General features: G+C 41.2%; 1 protein-coding gene and 1 non-coding gene across 4 annotated transcripts in view; both read left to right on the plus strand.

Annotated features, from left to right (window-relative positions):
* LOC131245595 (cytochrome P450 CYP72A616-like) overlaps positions 1–22,187 on the plus strand; it is an 80,552-nt gene that overhangs the window by 11,619 nt on the left and 46,746 nt on the right. For 2 of the 3 annotated variants that reach the window (XM_058245160.1, XM_058245159.1), the window contains exon 1: positions 4,752–5,040. The exons of the other annotated variant lie outside the window; for it this stretch is intronic. In XM_058245160.1, the coding sequence (XP_058101143.1) occupies positions 4,767–5,040 (274 nt within the window). In that variant the 5' untranslated portion in view covers positions 4,752–4,766. Of the gene's footprint in view, positions 1–4,751; positions 5,041–22,187 lie in introns of those variants that run through there. 3 annotated transcript variants of the gene reach the window in all.
* On the plus strand, positions 13,743–13,849 carry LOC131247680 (small nucleolar RNA R71). Its single transcript, XR_009171953.1, has one exon. It is a non-coding gene; the product is annotated as a small nucleolar RNA R71 (small nucleolar RNA).

Here is a 22,187-nt window from a genome sequence, read left to right on the forward strand (position 1 = left end):
AGATTAATCTCTCTCCGTCCTTGATGTGGTGGGATTTGATTAGAGGGCAAGCTGATATTATAGATAAGCCCAGTCTAGTACCTACTTCACCAAACAACTTTTAAATATGTTTTGCTGTGGGCCCCATTTCTGACAGGTCCTTAGCTTGGTCTAGGTGGGGAAGTACCCATTGCACGTCCCCCAAAAGCAGTTCTATCCAATAATTAGGTGGGTCACATGCACATTAGAAAACAGTGGAAAACTACCCAAAAAAAAACTCCAAATTTTTATTGGGGCAGAACTTTGCCATGATGGAATCTAAGTTAGCTTTGGCCATGATCCTACAGCGTTTCTCGTCCGAACTATCGCCGTCCTATGTCCATGCTCCTTACACTGTTATAACTCTCCGTCCTCAGTATGGTGCTCAACTCATCCTCCGTAAACTTTAAGGGCCTGTTTGGATACCACCAAATAAGTTACTTTTTCTACTTACGGCAGTAGATGAGTAACTTATTTGAGATAAGTAAGTTTGGTTTATGATCAATTATAAGTAACTTTTTTACTTAAAAGTTACTTAATCACTTCAGCTTAATAAGTAGAAACCAAGATAAGTTACTTGAGGCATAAGTAGCTTATCTTAAGTAACTTACTATCCAAACACCCCCTAAGTGTCCATTTTGCCCTTGTCATAGAGCTATGTGGATAGAGTCATCTAGATATGTTTATTTTACAATGTTACTCTTGTGCTGAATATCTAATGTTTGGCTGTAATATTGACTATTGGTATTAATCTATATGGATAGTGCTATCTGTTGTTTGGATTACAGAAATTGGGATCTCATATATTATCAATAAATTGTGTAAGTTTTTTTAATTTTTTGACAAATAAATAAGCAATATTAAGTTCATGTGTACTGTGTAGGCTTAAATCACAAAACCATGGACCCCACTTATCAAATGGTTAGATGTGACCAGTGGTGGGCCATCCATACTTGACCATGACTCTCTACATATGTCGTGTATTGAAAACTTGTTCACCTCTCTATGAAAGCTATGCACATGTGTATTTATCTTGTTTATTCACCTGTTTATTGAATATCGTGTAGGGCCCACCATGTTGTATATGTGACATTCAACCTGTGTATAAAGTGAGCACCGCACTGATGATGGGATGCCCCCAAAAGGGTTAGTGGATTGGGTACTGCACCTGCCTAGACAAATCTCTCTCCGTCCCTGAGGTGGTGGGATTTGATTGGAGGGCAAGCTGATGTTATAGATGAGCCCAGTTGAGTACCTACTTCACCAAAGAGCTTTCAAATATGTTTTGCTGTGGGCCCATATCTGACAGGTCCTGAGCTTGGCCCAAAAGCAATTCTATCCAATAATTAGGTGGGTCACACAGTAGAAAACAGTGGAAAACCACCGAAAGAAAACTCCAAATTCTTATTGGGGCCATATGATGGCTGGATGGCTGATTTCTTGGGGTGTCCAGCTACTTGATGGGGCAAATCTTGTGGATAGATTGGATGCGATACGCAACTGATTAATGGGCTTGATGAAAGATGCATGCCATGGTGATCCCACACATAAACGTATGGTTGGCATCCTACTATTCCCCTCGGTGGAGCCCACTTGAGTTGTGGAAATGGCTGATTTTTATATACAGAGCCTAGATTCAAGCATAGAACCTGATGGATGGAGTGGATTCACATAGTACCATGGTGGGCCACGTGAAGCTTGGATGTTTTAGGTGTTGTAGTCTTGTGCTCTTGTCGTTGCAGACGATTCTCATCTTTCTTGGTGTTTTATCTTCAGGTGTTTTACCTAAATAACATAGTGGGAGCCCCATAAACACTCCTTTAAAAACTTACTTTACACCTCCAAGTGCAAGATTGAGGAGATTATAATTTTACAGGATGAAAATGCCATGTATTATATCAAGCTCTCAAGATTTTTTACCAGCATCACACAAAAATGCTCGTAACTCTCTCCTTATAGTTTGGATCATAGCAATCTTAAGCTTGTTATAAAAATAATTCAATGAGCTTTTAATTAGAACTAGAATCATCTCATTTAGAGATCTTTTGACCTGGGCGAAAACTCCCAATGCTATAACTCCCTTTTCCATGACTTTCAGGTCCGATGATAACAGACCTAATGGTTCCTGATCGAGGCATTTTATAATTTGGAAGTTTATCGAATCACCTTTTCAAGAAGCCCAAGATCACTCAAATCCAAAGAATAACAAGAGAGATCCAATTTGCTTACCCAAGTCAAGTGATGTTGACCATGTAAGCAATGTGACTTACACCGTCCGGGGCTATGGACCCACCCTTGAAAGGTCAAAATACTTTCCAAATTATATAATTTCAGTCCTAGTTGAAAGCTCGTTGAATTATGCATAGCATTTTTTAGATTTATCGAATGAGTCGAACTTCAATGCCTTTGTGAAAACATAAGAACCTTGATTACGCTGACTTGTAATATTCAAGGTTAATGTTGTCATTCTTCACCAGTTTTCAATGAAGTACGAATATCCATGTGCTTGCCATGACCATGGAATATCAGATTCTTCATAAGAAATAGTCAAACTATTATAGTTATAGATCGTCGTGGAACCATTGAAGGATGATCAAATTATTATCATAATAAATTGTTGTGGGACCATCTTTGGAAGGATGATACATCTCTTTAAGCATTCTTCTTAATCAAACGGCTTAACTTGCATAAAATGTACTTGTAATGTGCTTTACTTTGGCAGTTGAGAGAGTGCCACATCCTATTTCCTTAAAGGCCAAATTGAATGCACTACTTCTAACACATAATGCATAACTTCTAATACATAATGCATAGTACGACACGCTCTCTATCATCCGCAACACTAGCCCAGTTGCTATCCGTGGACCTAAAAAGTCTACATTCTTTAGCACAACAATAAAGAATATCATGATCAAGTGTATCTTTCAAATAACACAAAATTCTTATTTATGCTTGTAAATGAATTTTACTTAGAGACTTCATGTAGCAACTAACCCCACACCATATACATTGGCCTAGTAGTTGTAAAGTATCAAAGGTTGTAAAGTATTAAAGGCTTTCAATCCACCGTTTGAAAGTGTGTAAGATCTATTGGATTGTATTTCTTGTTGCTGCTCAATTTAAAACCAACTTTCATAGATATGCACATTGTTATGTGTATTTCGAAAATTAAAATAATAATAAATAAATAAATAAAATCTTAGAAAAACAGAAGCTACATTTTTTTTGGTTTTTGTCTTTTATGAAAAGCTTTAGTCTCTAATCGGATAGAATGGAGTATTGTAAATGGGTTTATATATATATATATATATATATATATATATATATATATATATATATATATATATATATATATACACATACACACTCTCTTGTGAAATGTGTTAATTTATTTCGAAGCTCATATGTGCACGCAAGGCCAACCAGGTAAAGAAAACTAGCCTGAAAATTTTTAAATGAGCGTGTCCGTGCATGCAGACCTTCGTATGCTGGCACACAGGAGAAATTGGACACCGCTTGGCTTGGATGGGTCTCCTCAAGTTCTTAATGGCTTGGTTTTATCTAGACTATAATTCTCTTTCTTTTTTTCTTTTTTTTGTGTGTCTTATTGTGATTGTTGGATGTGGCCCACTTAATTAGCTCATTTCCATTGTATAAAACGTGTATCTTAACTCACGGCGTATTTAAAACGTGGTAACAGTTTCTCTCAATGGGTTTTTCTGCAATATGGCTAATTGTATTTTATAAATGAGCATAAGGTTAATATTTTTACACAAAGAAAATTGAAATTTTCTTTTCCATCTACTATCACATCTCTTAGTTTTAAAATTGATTTTTTCTCTTTTGGGCTTTAAAGAAGAAAGGTGGTATTGGCGTTGGGATTCTCGCAGCCCGTACATACTGTGAAGAATATCCGTTTATTAGAGCGTTGTATTTAAGGAGATAGCACGTCAAGGACCTTTTGCACTAGTTCAGCATTTTGAGGGGCACAAATTATTTCAAAGATAACGACCACTTGTGTTATTGCCGCTATCACAGATCTCCAGTGCATGTGCAGAGTCACATTTATTCCATTTTATCATATTCGTATATTTTCCATTTTCACTCAAGTTTCAACACACATTGCTTAAAACTTTTCTCCTTAAACCTTTTTAAATTTCCTCAACATACTTTTACTGAAAAATAAAAATTCCATTATCTGATTTACTTCAACCCTGATATAATATGTCATGAGGCTTATGTCCATCATTTCAAACTCACAAACCATACTCTTCTTAAACCATTATTTATAACACAGTCACTACTTGTAGAGATTATGTCATCGACGGTAATAATACATCACCATTGTTATTGTCAATGCGCTTGACACAAATAGCATGCTCATGGCTCACTCGAGTTTTGGATCTCTTTCGTGTTACGGCTCATGTCCTGAAATGAGCTGACGAAATCGATGAATGGATGGATGGACGGAGTGGAAATGACAGAAAATCGTGGTGGGCCCCACGGAACTTCGTGTCACAGGGAGCCGGGTAAACCGAGGTTACACACAAGTCGCGTCACACAGAAAAACACGAGAAATTGCCTCGACCTCTTAGCTCCAGCCTACAAGAAATTGCATCCAACCCACGCTATTTTAAGTTACGATTCTCTCTCCCTCCCTCCCTCCTGCAATCTGATAGTATTCCGCACTTCGAAGGTTGAACGGCTTTACAGGAAAAACACACACACACACACACACACACACAGAGATGGGAATATTTCTGCCGAATTTGCTTGTAATCGGTGGTGTTTTGATCCTACCATGGGTTTTGATGCTATTCAATTACGCTTGGTGGAGACCCAAAAGGCTGGAGAGGGCTCTGAAGAAGCAAGGCATCCATGGCCCACCCTACAAACTGCTCGCCGGGAATATCATCGATGACTTCAGAGCGCTGAAGGAGGCACACACCAAGCCCATGGGCCGGTCTCACCAGATCTTGCCACGTGTCGCCCCCTTCCATCTTCAGACGGTGAAGAATTACGGTATTTTTTTTCGGTTTATTAGTTTCAGTTATGTGAAGATTGTAGATTGATAGAAAATTGGTATGACAGATCACGTACATGCAAACAATACCACAAGTTGTGGTACCGTAAATGACACTTCTGTAGGAAATCAGAGCCATTAAAATGGTAGGCCCTACCTAAAAATAATTAAGTTGATCAGATGGATCACTAGGTGGGCCAAAACTGTATGTTGAGTCAGACCATTGATTGTGTACTTATTCCAACTGCGTGTCCCACTAATGAGCAAAACGGATTGATTTTTTTCCCACGCGATCCTCTTGATGGGGCCTCTCGTTGTCATGGTACGGATGTCTAGAGCTGTACACAAGCCGAGTATTGCCCAGCTCGTGCTCGGCTCACACTGCCATACACCTAGCTCGTACTCGGTTTGGCTCGACCTTCGAGCTCGGATGCCCAGCTCGTGCTCGGCTCGTCCGAGTTCGAGCAGATATCGAGCCGAGTTCGAGCAGAGTTTTCGAGTTGAGTTCAAGTTCGAGTCTTCAAGCATGTTTCGAGTATGAGTTTTCGAGACTCCGATCCATCCATCCCAAAACAGAAGAATAAAAAAACAAAGCTCTGAAAATCTCAGCGTTGGAAGCCCAAGAACCAGAAAAGTCAAACCATCTCCGGATCTTTGAATTCTTCTTTAACGCGATCCGGGGCAGTTATTTCTAATGGAGGGATGGAATCCAAATGAAACTAAAATTCAAGACTTCAATGACATATGGAAAGCAGCTGTAAAGGGAAGGCCTTAAAAGAGGAAGCTGGAAAAAAGAAATATATATATCAGAGCTTTTGTCTTTCTAAAGCTTCTGGATCGTTTGTGGAATCCAATAGATTTGATTTTTCTTTTGGAAAGAAATATGGGTTTTAGAAGGGTTTTGGGATGAATGGGATAAGGGAATTTTGTGGAAGGAAGGACGGATGGCCTTCTGTTCACACCCCAAGTGCAGGGTTGTGATGTAGTAATAAACTCGGTAAGACCAAAGTCGAATCCACAGGGACTGAAACCTGTACGTTATCTGAAAATAACCAGATCTAGAACTAGGCTAGGATGAAATTTAAACCAATTGTGATTTGAGGAATAATGGTGAAATATTAATCTAAACTTAAAAAATTCAGAGAAAGGGAACTAGGGATTCAGAGGATCCACTTGTAGAGATCAGAGAGATCTTATGCCTGCTTCATAGATATTATACTGAACTTACTTGATATAGTTTCAAGAGATGAAAGGTATAAAAATTAGATATGATTCCATCACAAATCCATGCCTAAGATATAAGGTAAACAACAGAACTTAGATCAATCCATAACCAACTAAAAGATGTATGAGTGTTAGGAAGGATTCCATCATCCAACCATGTCTATGAGACGATGGTGAACAACAGGGTTTCCGAACATCAAAATAAAAGGAAAGGAATTATTCAAGCCATCACAGATCTACTGTAATTTAAATCACAACAAACCATTAATGACTAAAAGAATTTCTTAAATCAAAACAAAGTCAATCAGTTCAGTTCAAATCAAACCTGTAGAAGCTCCCATCACGCCACAAGCTTCACCTTTTAGCCCTAGCTAAGAGATTTAGCCTAACATAATCATAGGAAAAAGAAGAAAAATAAAGAAAAAATACATAAAAATTCCAAACACTTCTCTCTCCGCCTCTCTTTCTCTATCTGATGTCCCCTGTTCAAGCATACCCCCTTCTCCACGTTTAGAACTCTTTTTATAGGTTTTGGAGTGGTGGAAATCGGATTTGGGAGGCTATCGTACGCGCAGCGAAAGCCTTTTCGCAGCCAAGTTCGGGGCTTCATAACTCTCGCGTTCCTTGCGTTATTCCTGTAAAATCAACGTCTCTTGGAAGTATTTTGGCTGACCTACACGATGGACGGTTCAGATCTGCCATATGATCAAAGATGGTGGGCCACAACTGCCTGGAAGATCAGATTTCGCGGACGTGCATAGCCTTTCGCACGTCCGGCGCTGACGTGATCGGTGGGCCCCACAGGTATTTTCTGGGAAATTCACCCCGTCCATTGGATTCATGACGAAATTTCGGTCAAGAATGGGTGGTTTTGAACGTCCACTGACGCGGCCCAGAGAAGAAATCACCCCAAAAATCGTTTTGAACGTCGCAGGACTGCCTGTTTGTAGCCTTTGTATCGCGCACATGTGCATGCATGGGTGTAAAATTTCAACAAGGTTTTGTAGTAGTCGAGGCCCTCTACACGATGGACAGTTTGGATTGTCCACTAGGACAATGTGTGGGGCCCACTAGCGTTCGCAAAAATGAACAGCGTCCGTTCGTTACACCAGCGTGAAACGGCAGTTGCCGTTTTTGGGAAGAAGACGCGGGTTACGTGGTTCGGTGCGGCTCGGCACGTGTGTACCTCATGTACACACACTGTATATACGGGGCCCACTGTAATGTATATGCAAGATCCGATCCATCCATTTATTTCCTCATCTTATTTAAACCGCCGAGACCAAAGTTGAGACAGTTCCAGATATCAGGTGGGCCCAGAATCAACGGTTTATGGGCTGATCTGTCAGTTGGGGTACTTCCATAGTGAACCGAGGGCTGAAATTTGACATGTACGGTTAATTTATGGCCCTCAGGCCATGTATGAAGTTTTGAGCCAATCAGATGGCGTCCCTTGTCTTGGGTGTCATCAGAGCGTTAAATCCATGGTTTAAGCACCCTTTTTTAGTTCATGCTTGTAAATACACTCTGCATCACAAACACGATTAAATCAGGCTATTAAACGGTATCATGCTTGTAAATCTATGCAATAACTGGGTCTGATATGCAATATTTGACCCTCAACACCTTCAAAGGGTGTTGACTAGGAAATGGCTGTCTCTTGTCTTCTCTCCTTGGGTCTGCAGAGACTGCTGGCTTTTCATGCATGTCAAGTTCTCTCCTCAGGTTTTTTTGTTTTGAGGTATATATACCCCTGGTCGAGTACCGAGTCGAGTCTGAGTCGAGCCGAGTCGAGTCTATTTCGAGTACTATTCGAGTCGAGCTGAGTCAAGCAGCGTCAAGCTCGTGCTTAGCTCGAACTCAATTCAAGCACCAAAAATCAGCTCGTGCTCGGCTCGAACTCATTTCGAGCCGAGTCGAGTCGAGTATTTCCGAGTCGAGTCGAGCGAGTTAACGAGTATACTCTGCTCATGTATAGCTCTACAGATGTCTGTCAAGTGGCATGTTGGCCAATATCCTGATAAGATGAGCTCACCACTCCGTGTACCTTGATGTATGTGTTTTATCCATGTTGTATATCCGTTTTTCCAGCTAATTTTACGGCGATCCTAAAATTGTAATATATTCAAAGCTCAAGTGAACCACACCATACCATACCATGGAAAATAACAGGATTTATTTGTTAGGGAATTTAACTATACTGATCTCATAGTTTGGTCAAATTACCTAACGAGATTCAACCTTTCAAATATTCCGAAGGTGGCCTTCTGACAGGCTTCCATAAATTACTTGGACCAAAATGCCCTTGTCCTTGTTTAAGTAATACGGTTTTGTAGGAATAAGAAGTTGTATTTAATGCTAATAAAGTGATGTGTATGGAACCCTTTTTTGTGCATGGGCAAGGACCAAATTAGTGGCGCCCACATTGATGTATGTGTATAATCCATGCTGCCCATCCTTTTTGCCGTGTCATTTTAAGGCTAGGGCCCAAATATCAGCCTTATTTAGAGCTCGTGTGGGCCGTATAATAGAAAATAATGGTAACAATGGAACCCACTGTTGAAACTTTTCAGGCTCACTATGATGTTTGTTAAAAGTGGACCATGCCCAAGTCAGGACTTTTTAGGCCCACGGCGAGCAGGCCGATAAGGTAAACGGAACGGATCACCCCATTGTGGGCCTTAGGCTATTGTACCAATGGCTATCCTTTCATTTGGTAATAAAGGAAGTGAACATGTAACAACTGCGACCAATATCACATGAGAACCACGACACATATAACATGATAACTACAACCCATGACAACCACAACCCATATAACATGACAACCACGACCCATATAACATGACAACTACGACCCTTACCACATTACAACCACAATCCATATAACATGACAACCACGACCCATATAATATGATAATCACGACTCATATAGCCTGTATTTCCTTGCTCCTGTAGTCTATCAATAGTCATCTCATATTCGAAAAACGCCAGCCTAACTTTCGTACAGATGGGCACGTTACTTTTCTACCTTTGTACTGTATAACTTCATGAGGATAAGATCCACAACGTCTGTTAGATGCCCCACCTTATATTTAGATTGAGACCCAAAGATGAGAATGATTCAAGGGTCAGGTGGGCTATTTCATGGGAAACAATTGAGATTGAAAATTTTACTCAGAATTTTACTCTGTTCTCTACGTTATAGTACATTTAAGATTTATATTTGAATGAAATTTAGTATCCACAGTGTAAATAGGTCGTTTCATCTGATGGACAGTAAGGATATTATGTATGTTTATCCCATGTAGTCACCAACTTAGTGCAAGTCACGCCATAGTCGTGCAAACGATATATGTATAGTAGCATAAGTCACACCAGGTGGTTGTAATGCGGTAAAGGTCGTGGTTGTAATGTGGTAAAGGTTGTATGTCACGCACCAAACTCGGAAACCGAGCTCATAAAATTTTCGATCGCCGAATCCGGCGCCAACAGCCTCCGTAGTGCCCCATTCTCGGCTCCTATCACCCATATGCCAGATTCCGATCTTGGGATCCTACAAGGAGGATTTTCAATATGAATTTTTTTTTGTAATGGAGCATAACCAAGTCACAAAACAACATCACCACATATCCATTGTATCAAAAACTTTGAGTACAAAGCGGAAAGGGAAATACAAAATAGATATCGGAACTCCAAAAGCTCAACTACACGCTCCTGCCTTAGTGCTGCTGTGATCCAACGTCACCTGTACGCAACGGTCGTATATAAGCTTATGAAAAGCTTAGAGGGTGGTGTAAGTGTGCGCGTAAGGCAAATTCCAAGTATGCAATATTAGAGTAATGTGGAAGTACGCTGGTAAGTCCATAAATATTATCAGCCGTACTAAGGCTATGTGATACAAAGCATGAATGTTATCGGTCATACCAAGGTCATGTGTTCACTCCCCAAGTGCAGGGTTGTGATGTAGTAATAAACTCGGTGAGACCGAGGTCGAATCCCAAGGGACTGATACTTGTACATTATTTGAAACTAAGTAGAAATAGAACTAGCCTAAGATGAAATCTAAATCAAATATAAAGTGATGAATAATAGTGAGAGATTAATCTAAAACTTAAGAGAAATCAGAGATAGGAAACTAGGGATTCAGAGGATCCACTTGTAGAGATCAGAGAGATCTTATGCCTGCATCAGAAACTCAACTGGACTTAGAGTCCATCTTCATCCAGTTGAAGGTGTGACCATGGAAATCAAGACTGAACCTCCTTTGATATAGTTTTCAAGAGATGAAAGGTATATGAATTAGAATGGATTCTATCACCAAATCATGCCCAGGAGACAAAGTAAACAACAGAATTAAACTAATTACCAACCAATCAACAATGTATGAAGGTTAAGAAGGGTACCGTCATCCGACCATGCCCATGAGACGATGGTGAACAACAAGGCTTCCTGACGTCATGCACATAAAAGGAAAGGAACATGCTCAAAGCTATCGCAGACCCATTGTAATTTCAATCACAACAGACCATTAAAAACTAAAAACATTCTCATTAATCAAACTATAATCAAAGTAGTTCAAATAATATAAATCAAAGTCATAAAATCCCTCCCATCACACTACAAGCTTCACCTCTTAGCCCTAGCTAAGAGGTTTAGCCTATCATAGACATGCTAAAATCTCATAAAAAGGAAAATAAAAGAAAAAGGGAATAACCAATGGAAGGAATATAGCTCCACGTCCAGGCCGCTCCACTTCTCTCTCTCTCCACGTCTCTGGCCTTCACGGCTGCCCCAGATCATCTTCCCCTGCTTCCATCCTCTTCTCCACATTTTGGAACTCTTTTTATAGCTGCTGGAGTGGTGGAAATCAGATTTAGAAAGCTATCGCACGCGCAGCGAAAGCCTTTTCGCAGCCAAGTTCGGGGCTTCATAACTCTCGCGTTCTTTGCATTATTTCTGTAAAATCAACGTCTCTTGGAAGTATTTTAGCTGGCCTACACGATGGACTGTTCAGATCTGCTATATGATCAAAGATGGTGGGCCACAATCGCCTAAAAAATCGAATTTCGCGAACGTGTGTAACCTTTCACACGTCCAGCGCTGTCGTGATCGGTGGGCCCCACAGAGGTGCTTTCATGGAAATCCATCCCATCCATTAGATTCAGGATGAAATTTCAGTCAAGAATGGGTGGTTTTGAACGTCCATTGACACGGCCTAGTGGAGAAATTACAATAAAATTACTTTTGAACGTTGCAGGGTAGTCCGTTTATGGCCTCTGTACCGCATACGTGTGATCCCGGACTTCTTAGAAACCACCTGAGTTGGACTTACCCATTGACTATCGGATATAAGGTATATGATACCCACATCCAATAGTTTAAGAACCTCGGCCTTAACCACTTCCTTCATGTTTGGATTTAGTCTACGTTATGATTGCCGAGCGGTCTTCGCATTATCCTTAAGATAAATGCGGTGAGTATAAATTGAGGGGTCAATTCCCTTGAAGTCCGTAATCGTTCATCCAATGGCTCCCTTATGCTCAATGAGAGTAGATATGAGCATACTCTCTTGTTCTTTCTCAAGGTGAGCAGAAATTACTACCTGATATGTCTCATCATGACTTAAATATGCATATTTCAAATTAGATGGCAAAGGTTTTAGGTCAAGCTTCGATGGCTTAAGGTTAAACGGCAGAAGCACTTCATCAATTTGGGGCAACTTTTCAAATTGTGGCCTCCACCGGTTAACTTCAAGTACCGGCGCAGCATTAAGCATGGCACACGTCTCCTTAATCATGTCATCATCAAAATCATGGAAGTGAGCCAGGCACATCTCTAAAGGGTCAGAGGATAAGGTAAAGGGTGTCATATCTTCCACGAAAGTGTCAATCATGTTAATATCATGGATATCGTCATCATCTTCTAACCGTCTGCCTGTGTTGAAAAAGATATTCATTTCTAATATCATATTTTCGAAAGACATACTCATGACACCATTCTTACAATTGATAATTGCGTTTAAGGTGGCAAGGAATGAGCGACCAAGAATGACAGGAATCTGAGTGCTCATGTTACCGATGGGTTCGGTATCTAGGATGATAAAATCTATAGGGTAGTAAAATCTGTCGACCTGGACCAACGCATCCTCAATTATCCCTCTTGGTACACGAACAGAATGATCAACAAGTTATAGTGTAGTTAGGGTGGGTTTTAATTCACCCAAACCCAACTGTTTGTATACCGAGTAAAGAATCAGATTGACGCTCGCTCCTAAGTCAAGAAGTGCATGCTCAATTCGATAGTCCCCGATTACACATGATATAGTTGGGTTATCGAGATCTTTGAATTTTTGCGGTAAATTTTTCTTTAGGATGGCACTCACTTTCTCAGTTAAGAAGATTTTCTTTTGAATATTTTGCCATCTTTTGGTCGTACATAAGTCTTTCAGGAATTTGGTATATGAAGGTATTTGTTTCATGGCATCAAATAGAGGAATGTTGACCTTCACCTGTTTCAACACCTCTAGAATATCCTGAGAGTTAGAGAGAAGTTTTGGTGCAACCAACCGTTGGGGAAATGGAGCAACCGGCTTCCCTTAAGGTTCCGGTTCTAACTCTGGTGGGACATGACTAGATCCATCTTCTTTGTCCACTTCTGGGTCCTTGGGCTTTTCAGCCCTCACCGGAAAGGTTTTGTCAATGATCTTCCTACTCTCTCTGATTTGAAGAGCTTAGGTTGCTAACTTCATATTGCAGTTTAGGATTGGGAAGAGGTTGAGCTGGGAAGCTCCCCTTGTTCCGAATCGTATTTTTAGCCTTAAGTCCTTGTATCGCTTTTGTAAGGTCTTGAAAGGCTTATAGTATACCTTGATTAAAAAGCTCTTGCTTTTGAAAGTGTTTTAGAACTTAATCCTCTTGAGGTTTCTCTTGAGTTGGATTTTGATTTAGGAAACCTTAAGGTGTATCGGTTTCTCTATTCCTTCAACTGAAGTTTGGATATTTTTTTCCAACCAGGATTGTATGTGTTAGAGGTGGGCCCACTGAAAGGTCCTTGGTAATTGCTTACGGCATTAGATTGCTCATTTAATACGTCTTGAAAAGCAGATATAGTTGGGCAATTTTCAGTAGTGTGAATATTGCAAGCACAAATACCGCAAACAGTTTCCTTAACCTTATCCTTCTTTAATTCCATGGCCTCGAGTTTTCTGGTAAGATTAGTCACTTTAGCATTCATATCATCATCCTCTTTCAGGAGATACATTCCACCCCTTTCCTTGGAATGAGTCGGCCTAGACGTAGTACTTGTTCTAGGGTAGATGTCCCATGATTGTGTGTTCTTAGCAAGTTTATCAAAGTAGTCCCACACCTCATCGACACCTTTATTCATAAACTCCCTATTACATATCGTCTCGACTAATTGGTGTATGGGAGATGTCAGCCTATCGTAGAAAAAGTTCGTGATGTGCCACGTTTTAAAACCATGTTATGGGCATGAACTGATAAGATCCTTGAACCACTCCCAACATTGGAAGAATATTTCATCTTCCCTTTGGGCGAAGTTCATGATCAACTTTCTAAGGGTGTTCGTCTTATGGTATAGGAAAATTTCCTTGATGAACTCTCTTGTCATGTCATTCCATCTGCCAATAGATCGGGGACGTAGTGAATGTAACCACGTCTTAGCTTTCTCTTTCAAACAAAAGGAAAAGAGTTTCAACTTGATTGTGTCATCAGACACTTTAGGAAAGTATAAAGTAGCGATGATCTCATAAAAATCTTTCAGATGTAAATATGGATTTTCTGACTCAAGCCCACGAAATTTAGGAAGGAGTTAGATCACCCCTGGCTTGATATCCATGTGTCTAGCATTTTTAGGAAAAATCATGCATGAGGACGTACTCACCCCCGCCAGTTGTAAATAATCTCATAAAGTACGAGGCGGAGGTGCTTGATGCACCTCATTCTCATCCTGAATGTCCTCCACCCTAAGTTGGGGTAGAAGAGGTTGGTTTTCAGCCATCACTTCAATTAACTCAGGAGATTTCGAGCAATGTTTAGTCTTGCGATGGATAGTCAACCCCTCAACCAATCCTCATTTAGTCCAGATACATCAAGTGTTGTCACGAGCCCACTTGGGCATGAAACACTTGCAGCCCTCAATCAGATTCTAAACCTATCCTAAAGAGAAGAAAGGAAATAAAAAATCTAGAAAGAAAGAGAGGGTTGGAAAGAAGTTACCAAATTAGACTCCCTAAGTTAAAAACCTGCAAAACAAACCAAAACAAGTTAGTTTCTAAAAATAGTAAGTCTAAAAATAGAAAGTAAACTATTTTCTAAAAAATTGAAGAATTCTAAAGATAATCAAATAGAAAGTTTCTAAAAACAAATTAGAAAAGCTCTAAACCAAAAGTAGAGAGTAAGAAATTTCTAAAAGAAAACCTAGAATTAAAAAGTTTCTAAATTAGAAAGAGTTTCTAAAAAGGAAAATTACTAACCTAGTTTCTAAAAGTAAAAGAGGAAAGCTCTAACTAGAATTAGGAAATCCAAAAAATTAGAAAATTTCTAAAAAAAATCAAACAAATTCCTAAAAATAGCAAATAGAGAGATCGGAAAGAGATTACCAATTTAAGAAGTTAGGTCAAATTCCTACAAAACAGGAAAGTTAGATTAGTGTCTAAAACTAGAGGAAACAAAATCCTAAAAACAAAAATAGAAAGTTAACTTCTAAAAAAAGAAAGCCTAAAATTAGAAATTTTCTAAAAATAGAAAACCTAAACCTAATCTCAACCTAATTCTAAAACTAGTCAATTTTAGAAAAACGTAACCGCCAGTCCCCAACAACGCCGCCAAAAACTTCTTCACAACCCAAGTATAGGGTTGTGATGTAATAATAATCTCGATAAGACGGGGGTCGAATCCACAGGGACTAAACCTTGTATGTAATCTGAAAGTAACTCGAACTAGAACTAGAATAAGATAAAATCTAAATCAGGTGAATATGAGGGAATAATGGTGAAATAGTAAACTAAAATTTCAAAAATTCAAAGGTAGGAAACTAGAGATTCAGAGGATCTACTTGTAGAGATCAGGGAGATCTACGCTTGATTCATGAACTCAATTGGACTTCGAGTCCCATCTTCATCCAGGTGGAAGATACATCACTAAAACTCAATCTGAACTTCCTTTGATCTAGTTTTCAATGAGATGAAAGGTATGAGAATTAGAGTTGATTCCATCACAAAACCATGCCCATGGACAAAGCAAACAACAGAATTAAACCAATCCACAACCAGTCAGAAAGATGTATGAATGTTAGACAGGATTCCATCATCCAACCATGTCCAAGAGGCAATGGTGAACAACAGAGCTTCCTAACATCATGATCAAAATAATGGAATGGGAATACTTAAAGACATCGCAGATCTATTGTAATTTAAGTCACCACAAATCATTAAAAAAAACTGTAGATATCCCTATTAATCAAAACTAGAATCAACATAGTTCATATCACGAATCAAAGTCGTAGAATCAGTCCCATCACGCCACAAGCTTCACCTCTTAGCCCTAGCTAAGAGGTTTAGCCCAACATAATAGGACTAGATCTCTCAAAAATCATAATAAAAAAACAGTAAACAAAGCAAATAAAAAGCTCTAAGATACTCTCTTTCTCTAACTCACTGACGTCCTGAGCAATTAGATGCCTCCTCTCTCTCTCACGTCTTTCTTTTATAAGACCACCAAGGTCGGTCGGCTGTATCAGTCGGTGAAGGAATTTCGTGCATGGAGAATGCGGACGGAAGCTGGAGTTTACGCACTCCTTTCACAGCAAAACGCAACCGATCTGTATTAGAGTGGAATTTTCGGCTATCGGAGCTCTAAGCGCGATCTGAGCTGTTCAGTCTTCATAGCTCTTGTTGGTCCCACCTTGGGATGATTTTGCACGGCCGGGATCATTGGACAGATCCTGACCATGATCACTAAATGGCCCAGATCAACCGGGTCTCAGTTGCGCCGTAAATAAGGCATGCGCAAGCCTTGCGCTGTGCCGATGGTGGGGCCCACTTCGATGTCGTTTTTAGAAATCCACTCCATCCACCGGATTCCTCTCAGAATTTCGGTCAGAATTGTGTATTTTTAGTCGTCCAATGATGCGATGAATGCAAAGATTCTCTGCTTTCCTTCATCTGCACACGTGTTGTTCTTCCCAAGTCCGTGTATGCACACGTGTGTATAAATGTGTGAGGACTTCATGGTCCTAGTCAAACCATCTTTCAGCTTCGAATGGACGGTGTGGATTATCCATCTAGCTGCATCTTGAGGGCCCACTGAGATCGTCCGGATCTCCCTGTTCACAGCAGAGGAATACGGCAGTTGCCATTTTTTTAATGAGATCAGGTCAAAGTCGGTTTGACCCAATCTAAGTTGCAGTGCACGGCTAGTGTGTGCATACTTGTGCACTTGCACTCCCTTAAGCGAAGTTCCTTGGGTCCGTGTGAGAAATCCGCTCCATCCAGCCCTTTTCTCATCTCATTAAAGTAGTTGACACCAAAATTGAGGCATATCCACATATCAGGTGGGCCCCAATTTGACAATTTGTGGGCTGATTTAACCGTTGGTCCATTTTTACAAGGATCCAATGGTTGAAATTCGACATGTACGGTTAATTTATGGTCCTCATGTCATATATAAAGTTTTAAGCTGAATGGATGGTAGGAACCCTGTGATCTTGTATTCTGGACGATTTTCAGGCCCATTTAACGTGAGTGGCCTGATTTTCTCAAATCTCTGGCATGTAAATTCTTCGATCTCGGTCCCCTGGAGTCCGTCTCTTGCCTTGGTGATTTATGAGCGTTAAATCCATGCTTTTAATACCCTTTTTTAGTCCAGGCTCTTAAGTACACCCTGCATCACAAACACGATTAAAATAGGCTGTTAAACAGTATCATGCTCGTAAAATCAAGTAATAATTGGGGTCTAATATGCAATATTTGACCTTCAACAATATGTAAGATGCAACGCAAGCGTGTCAGTCCTCATCAAGTACATATATCAGTACAGTTCCCCTCTGGGATATCACTGAGGTCTATTACACTCCATACTGACTGCCGCCTTCCTAGCCGCACAACCCAGCAAGTGGAAGAGACCACACTATCCGCTTGACCAGTAGTCTGTCAATACCTACCCTGTTCATCGATAGCGGATCTATTCACGAGCTAATTAAAGTCAGCCTAGCTTACAACCCCCTCACTCGGATGGATAAGGCCATACCCCATTCCAACCGACCACGATACAGTTGGAGACGCGGCCTACTGGTATTCGCACTCGTGTGCTTATGTTTCCACTCGGTCTAGACGTTGGAGCATCTACTCGTACCAAAAAGGTTCTAAGACTTTCACCCAAGGACATCCTATGTGCCCCAGTGCTAGAACCAAGTATTTTCGGTATCCAATCCGGTCATCCACGATGTGCCTGTGGAGGCCACAGCCCTGATGTCGCTAGGGCGTACGGTCATTATGTCACGTAAATGCAGAATGTATGATTCATACTATCTAGTTATGCATCAGTCCTGCACGTACCATGCGATTATGTGGGGCACTCCGTCTCATAAGGAGTCCCATAAATGTATCAGCCCAACGGCGTATGCTATGATCAAACACTCCTCATAACAGGCATACAAATGATGTGTATAGTCATGTATCATGATGTTATACTAAGCATATTCACAGTGTGTCCTAATAGACTAAATAAACTAACATGATTATCAGATATAGTAAGTACTAGCATATCATATATTCTAAAGCGCGGTCCTCTGCAAGGACGGTGGAAAGTATCATCATCAATGGAGGCCTAATGGTTTGGGTTAACCGAATGGGTATTACTAATATAAGTGGGGACCTAACAGTTTGGGTTAGCCCACTAGGTAAGGGTGGAAGTGGGCCTAACAATGGGCCCTACGAAGCTTACAATGGTAGACATTTAACTACCATTGTACTAAGGTGCGGTCCGTTTGGAAATCGGAATCGGAATCATGACGAGGCTCTCGACCCTCCGATTATCTAGGAAATGAATGGACAGCTCATGCCCATCACTCATACATGGTGGGCCTGCATAAGGTGGCGGGGTCCACAGCCTAAAGAAAATGGATAGATGGCATGCATACATCATGGTGGGCCTCACACATTCTCAATGAGCCTCATAAACAATCACAATGGGCTTCTCACACGGGCCTAATATACATCACAATGGGCCTCTCACACGGGCCTAATATGCATCTCATGGGCCTCATATACAATAAGTGGGCCGCATCACATGGGCCTCATATACATTAAGTGGGCCGCATCACATGAGCCTTATATACATCAAGTGGGCCAAATCACATGGGCCGCAATAATAGGCCTCATATACATCAAGTCGGGCCCACCGTTCTAGGCGAACTATCTACACCATACATCTATTTTTAGAGATCATTTTAGAACATTACCCAAAAAAATGAATCATATCAGATGATCATCTAGACCATACTGCAAATAGCAGTGGAGATAATGATTTTCACCGTTAACAATTCATAGGCCCACCAAAACATTTATTTTCCCATCTGTTCATAAGGTCACAAATACTTGAATTAAGAGGAAAACAAATTCTATATTGATCCATAACTTCTGGAACCCCAAACGGGTTTCAATGGTAGGCGTTCAATCCTCCACTAGTTTCTGCAGTGTAGTCCACCTGATAGACAGATCTATCTTATTTTCAATGTCAAGCCTTAGACGAGTTCATCAATTGGATAGACGGTTTGGATGTAACACATACATCAGCGGGACCCATAGAACTTGCCGATGTCAAGACCAGCAACTAACTGTTGTTGGTGGGGCCACAAATGGATGGTCTGGATCAAACACATACCTCAGATCAGACCCACCGAGCTTGCTGATGTGTACAACAGCTATGCTGCTGATCGTGGGTCCCCACCGTCCCAACCTGATGGACAATGTGGATTAAAGATACATATATCATGGTGGGTTCCATTCAGATGGACGGACGGCGTGGATTCCACCCACGCATCAGGTGGGTCCCGTCCAGATGGACGGACGATGTGGATGAAATCCACACACATTAGGTGGGTCCCACGGAACTTGGTGATGTCACTATAGCAGCTATATAGCTGGTGTGAGACGCACCAGCCAATCCACTTCTAATCTTATCTAGGTGGGTCCCACGTGCGGCCCACCAGATATACGTGCATATATATGTATATTATATATTATTATTATTATTATTTTTCCAGCGTCCAGGCCCTGGATGGCCTGGATGCAATACATACCTCAAGTCAGGGCCCCACCGTTTGTCTACTAGACGGTGGTGGATGCAAGACACATGCATCACATGCGGGCCCCACATGGGTGGCCCACACAGTTTTGGATCAGCTGATATTTGTGTCTTTCCATTCATTTAGGCCTGCCCAAAATCATCCAGCAGGTGGTCAGCAAGGTGGCTGCCACTGATGGATGGTGTGGATCTACTCAATTCATCAAGGTGGGCCACACATCAAAGAGAGAGAGAGAGAGAGAGAGAGAGAGATGCGTGATGGAGGGACCTCGGCACTATGGGCCCTCCCTTCCATGTATTACAACATACATCAAGTGGGTCTCGTTACATGTGGACCTACCAATCAAAATTAACGGTGGAGATCCCTTCTCCATCAAAATTAACGGTGGAGATCCCTTCTCCACCAAAATGCAAGGTCTAGATGACCTTTTTCATACAAGGAAGTTAAACATCATGATGGGGTCCATGGAGAATGGCCCCATCATGGGATGGATATATGAATCATGGTGGGCAATCGGCCACACCTAGGGTATAAAGTGAGATCCATACCATCAATCGGTAGGCCCCACTTGGCCCATCATTAAAACATAAAATATAAGTCTATCAAACACCCACCGTTGGATCTTCTTGGTCCGATGGAATGTCAAACTCCTTGCCTCTCTCTTTGATGGAGATTGATGAAGGTTGGAAGGTTGAGATGGGAGATGAGAGAGGTAGGAAGTGGGCCACACACAAAGGTCTCTCTCCTTGAGAATGCATGGATGTCCACCTCTCTTGGTTGCTTGGGAGAATGGGTAGAGAATGAGAGAGAGAGAGAGAGAGAGAGATATGTTATAAGAAAGGTGATAGGTGTGAGTGATGGAGGTACTTGACTTGAGAGTTGACTTTGGTAGGTTGCTTGCCTTGGGGAGAAAGAAAGCATGGGCTATAGATGTGATGTATACTTGACTTGATTGATTGATGGAATGGGTTATAGAGATTCTCTCGGGATTGCAAATGCGATGTGTTTCTTCGAGATAAACATGGGCCCACATCTCCTGGCCTAAGTATCGCATCGGTGTGCAAGACGCGGCGTTGGAACTACGGCGATGATGCAGTCGCAATGGTACAAGTCTTGGGTTGAGCCAACTCAGATCTACGGGATACGACTTAGGGTCGCGCGCAAACGTCGATTATAGGTCGCGGGTTGCTAGAATTCAACGGGGAGGATCGAGAGAGTCTACGGAACGGTGCGGATTAGGATACATACCTTACATCGTAGTTGTCATGGGTCATGGTTGTCATAATATATGGGTCATCGTTGTCATGAGGTAAGGGTCGTGGTTGTCATGAGGTAAGAGTCGTAGTCTTCATTTTATAGGCCTTGACCTAAAATAAGAACCACGACCCATATAACATGATAATTACAATCCATGACAACTATGACCCATGAAAACCACGACCCATATAACATGACAACCATGACCCATATAGCATAACAACCACGACCCATGAAAACTACGGCCCTTACTACGTTACAACCACAACCTGTACTGCATTACAACCACGACTTGGGAATTTGACCATACATCAAGGCCCACATTGATGTATGTGTATAATCCATGCTACCCAACCTTTTTGTCGTGTCATTTTAAGGTTAGGGCCTAAATGTCAGCCTGATCCAGTGCTTGTGTGTGTCACGTAATAGAAAATAATAATGACAGTGCACCCACTCTTGAAACTTTCCAAGCTCACTATGATGTTTGTTAGAAGTGGACATTGCTCAAGTCAAGACTTTTTGGGCCCACGACGAGTTGGCCGACAAGGTGGATGGATCGGATGACTCCATTGTGGGCGGTTATGGTACCAATGGCTATCCTTTCATTTGAAATTAAAGGAAGTGAACATGTAACAACCGCGATTCATATTACATGAGAACCACGATCCATATAACATGATAACTATGACCCATGATAACCACGACCCATATAACATGACAACCACAACCTATGACAATTACGACCCCTACCACATTACAACCACAACCCATATAACATGACAACCACGACCCATATAACATGACAACTACAACCCATATCACATGATAACCACGACCCATATAACATGACAACTACGACCCCTGACAACCACGATCCATTTTTAGTAATATAAGTGGATCAAAGGCTACATATTAAGGTCATGGTATAGTCCAATTGATCAGACGAAGAAGAATTAAGTTTTTTTGTTTACTTTTTTTCCTGGCTCGGTTTCTTAGTTTCAGTTCTGTGAAGGTGGGCCTGCTCTTCGATCACGTACATGTAAACGGTCCCACAAGTTGTGGTACAGTACCATCATTCCCGCCAACGTGACACTTCTGTAAGAAATCAGAGCCATTAAAACGGTAGGCATACCCTGAAAAATAATTAGGCTGATCAGATGGGCCGCTAGGTGGGACAAAAATGTATGTTGAGTCAGACCATTGGTTTTTCACTGATTCCAACAGCGTGGCCCACCTAACTAGCAAAACGGCCTGATTTTTTTCCCACGCAATCCTCACGACAGAGCCTCTCCTTTTCATGGTACGGATGTCTACAAAGTGGCATGTTAGCTGGAAC

Source organism: Magnolia sinica, chromosome 5, assembly GCF_029962835.1.
Source record: "Magnolia sinica isolate HGM2019 chromosome 5, MsV1, whole genome shotgun sequence".
Lineage (NCBI taxonomy): Eukaryota > Viridiplantae > Streptophyta > Magnoliopsida > Magnoliales > Magnoliaceae > Magnolia > Magnolia sinica.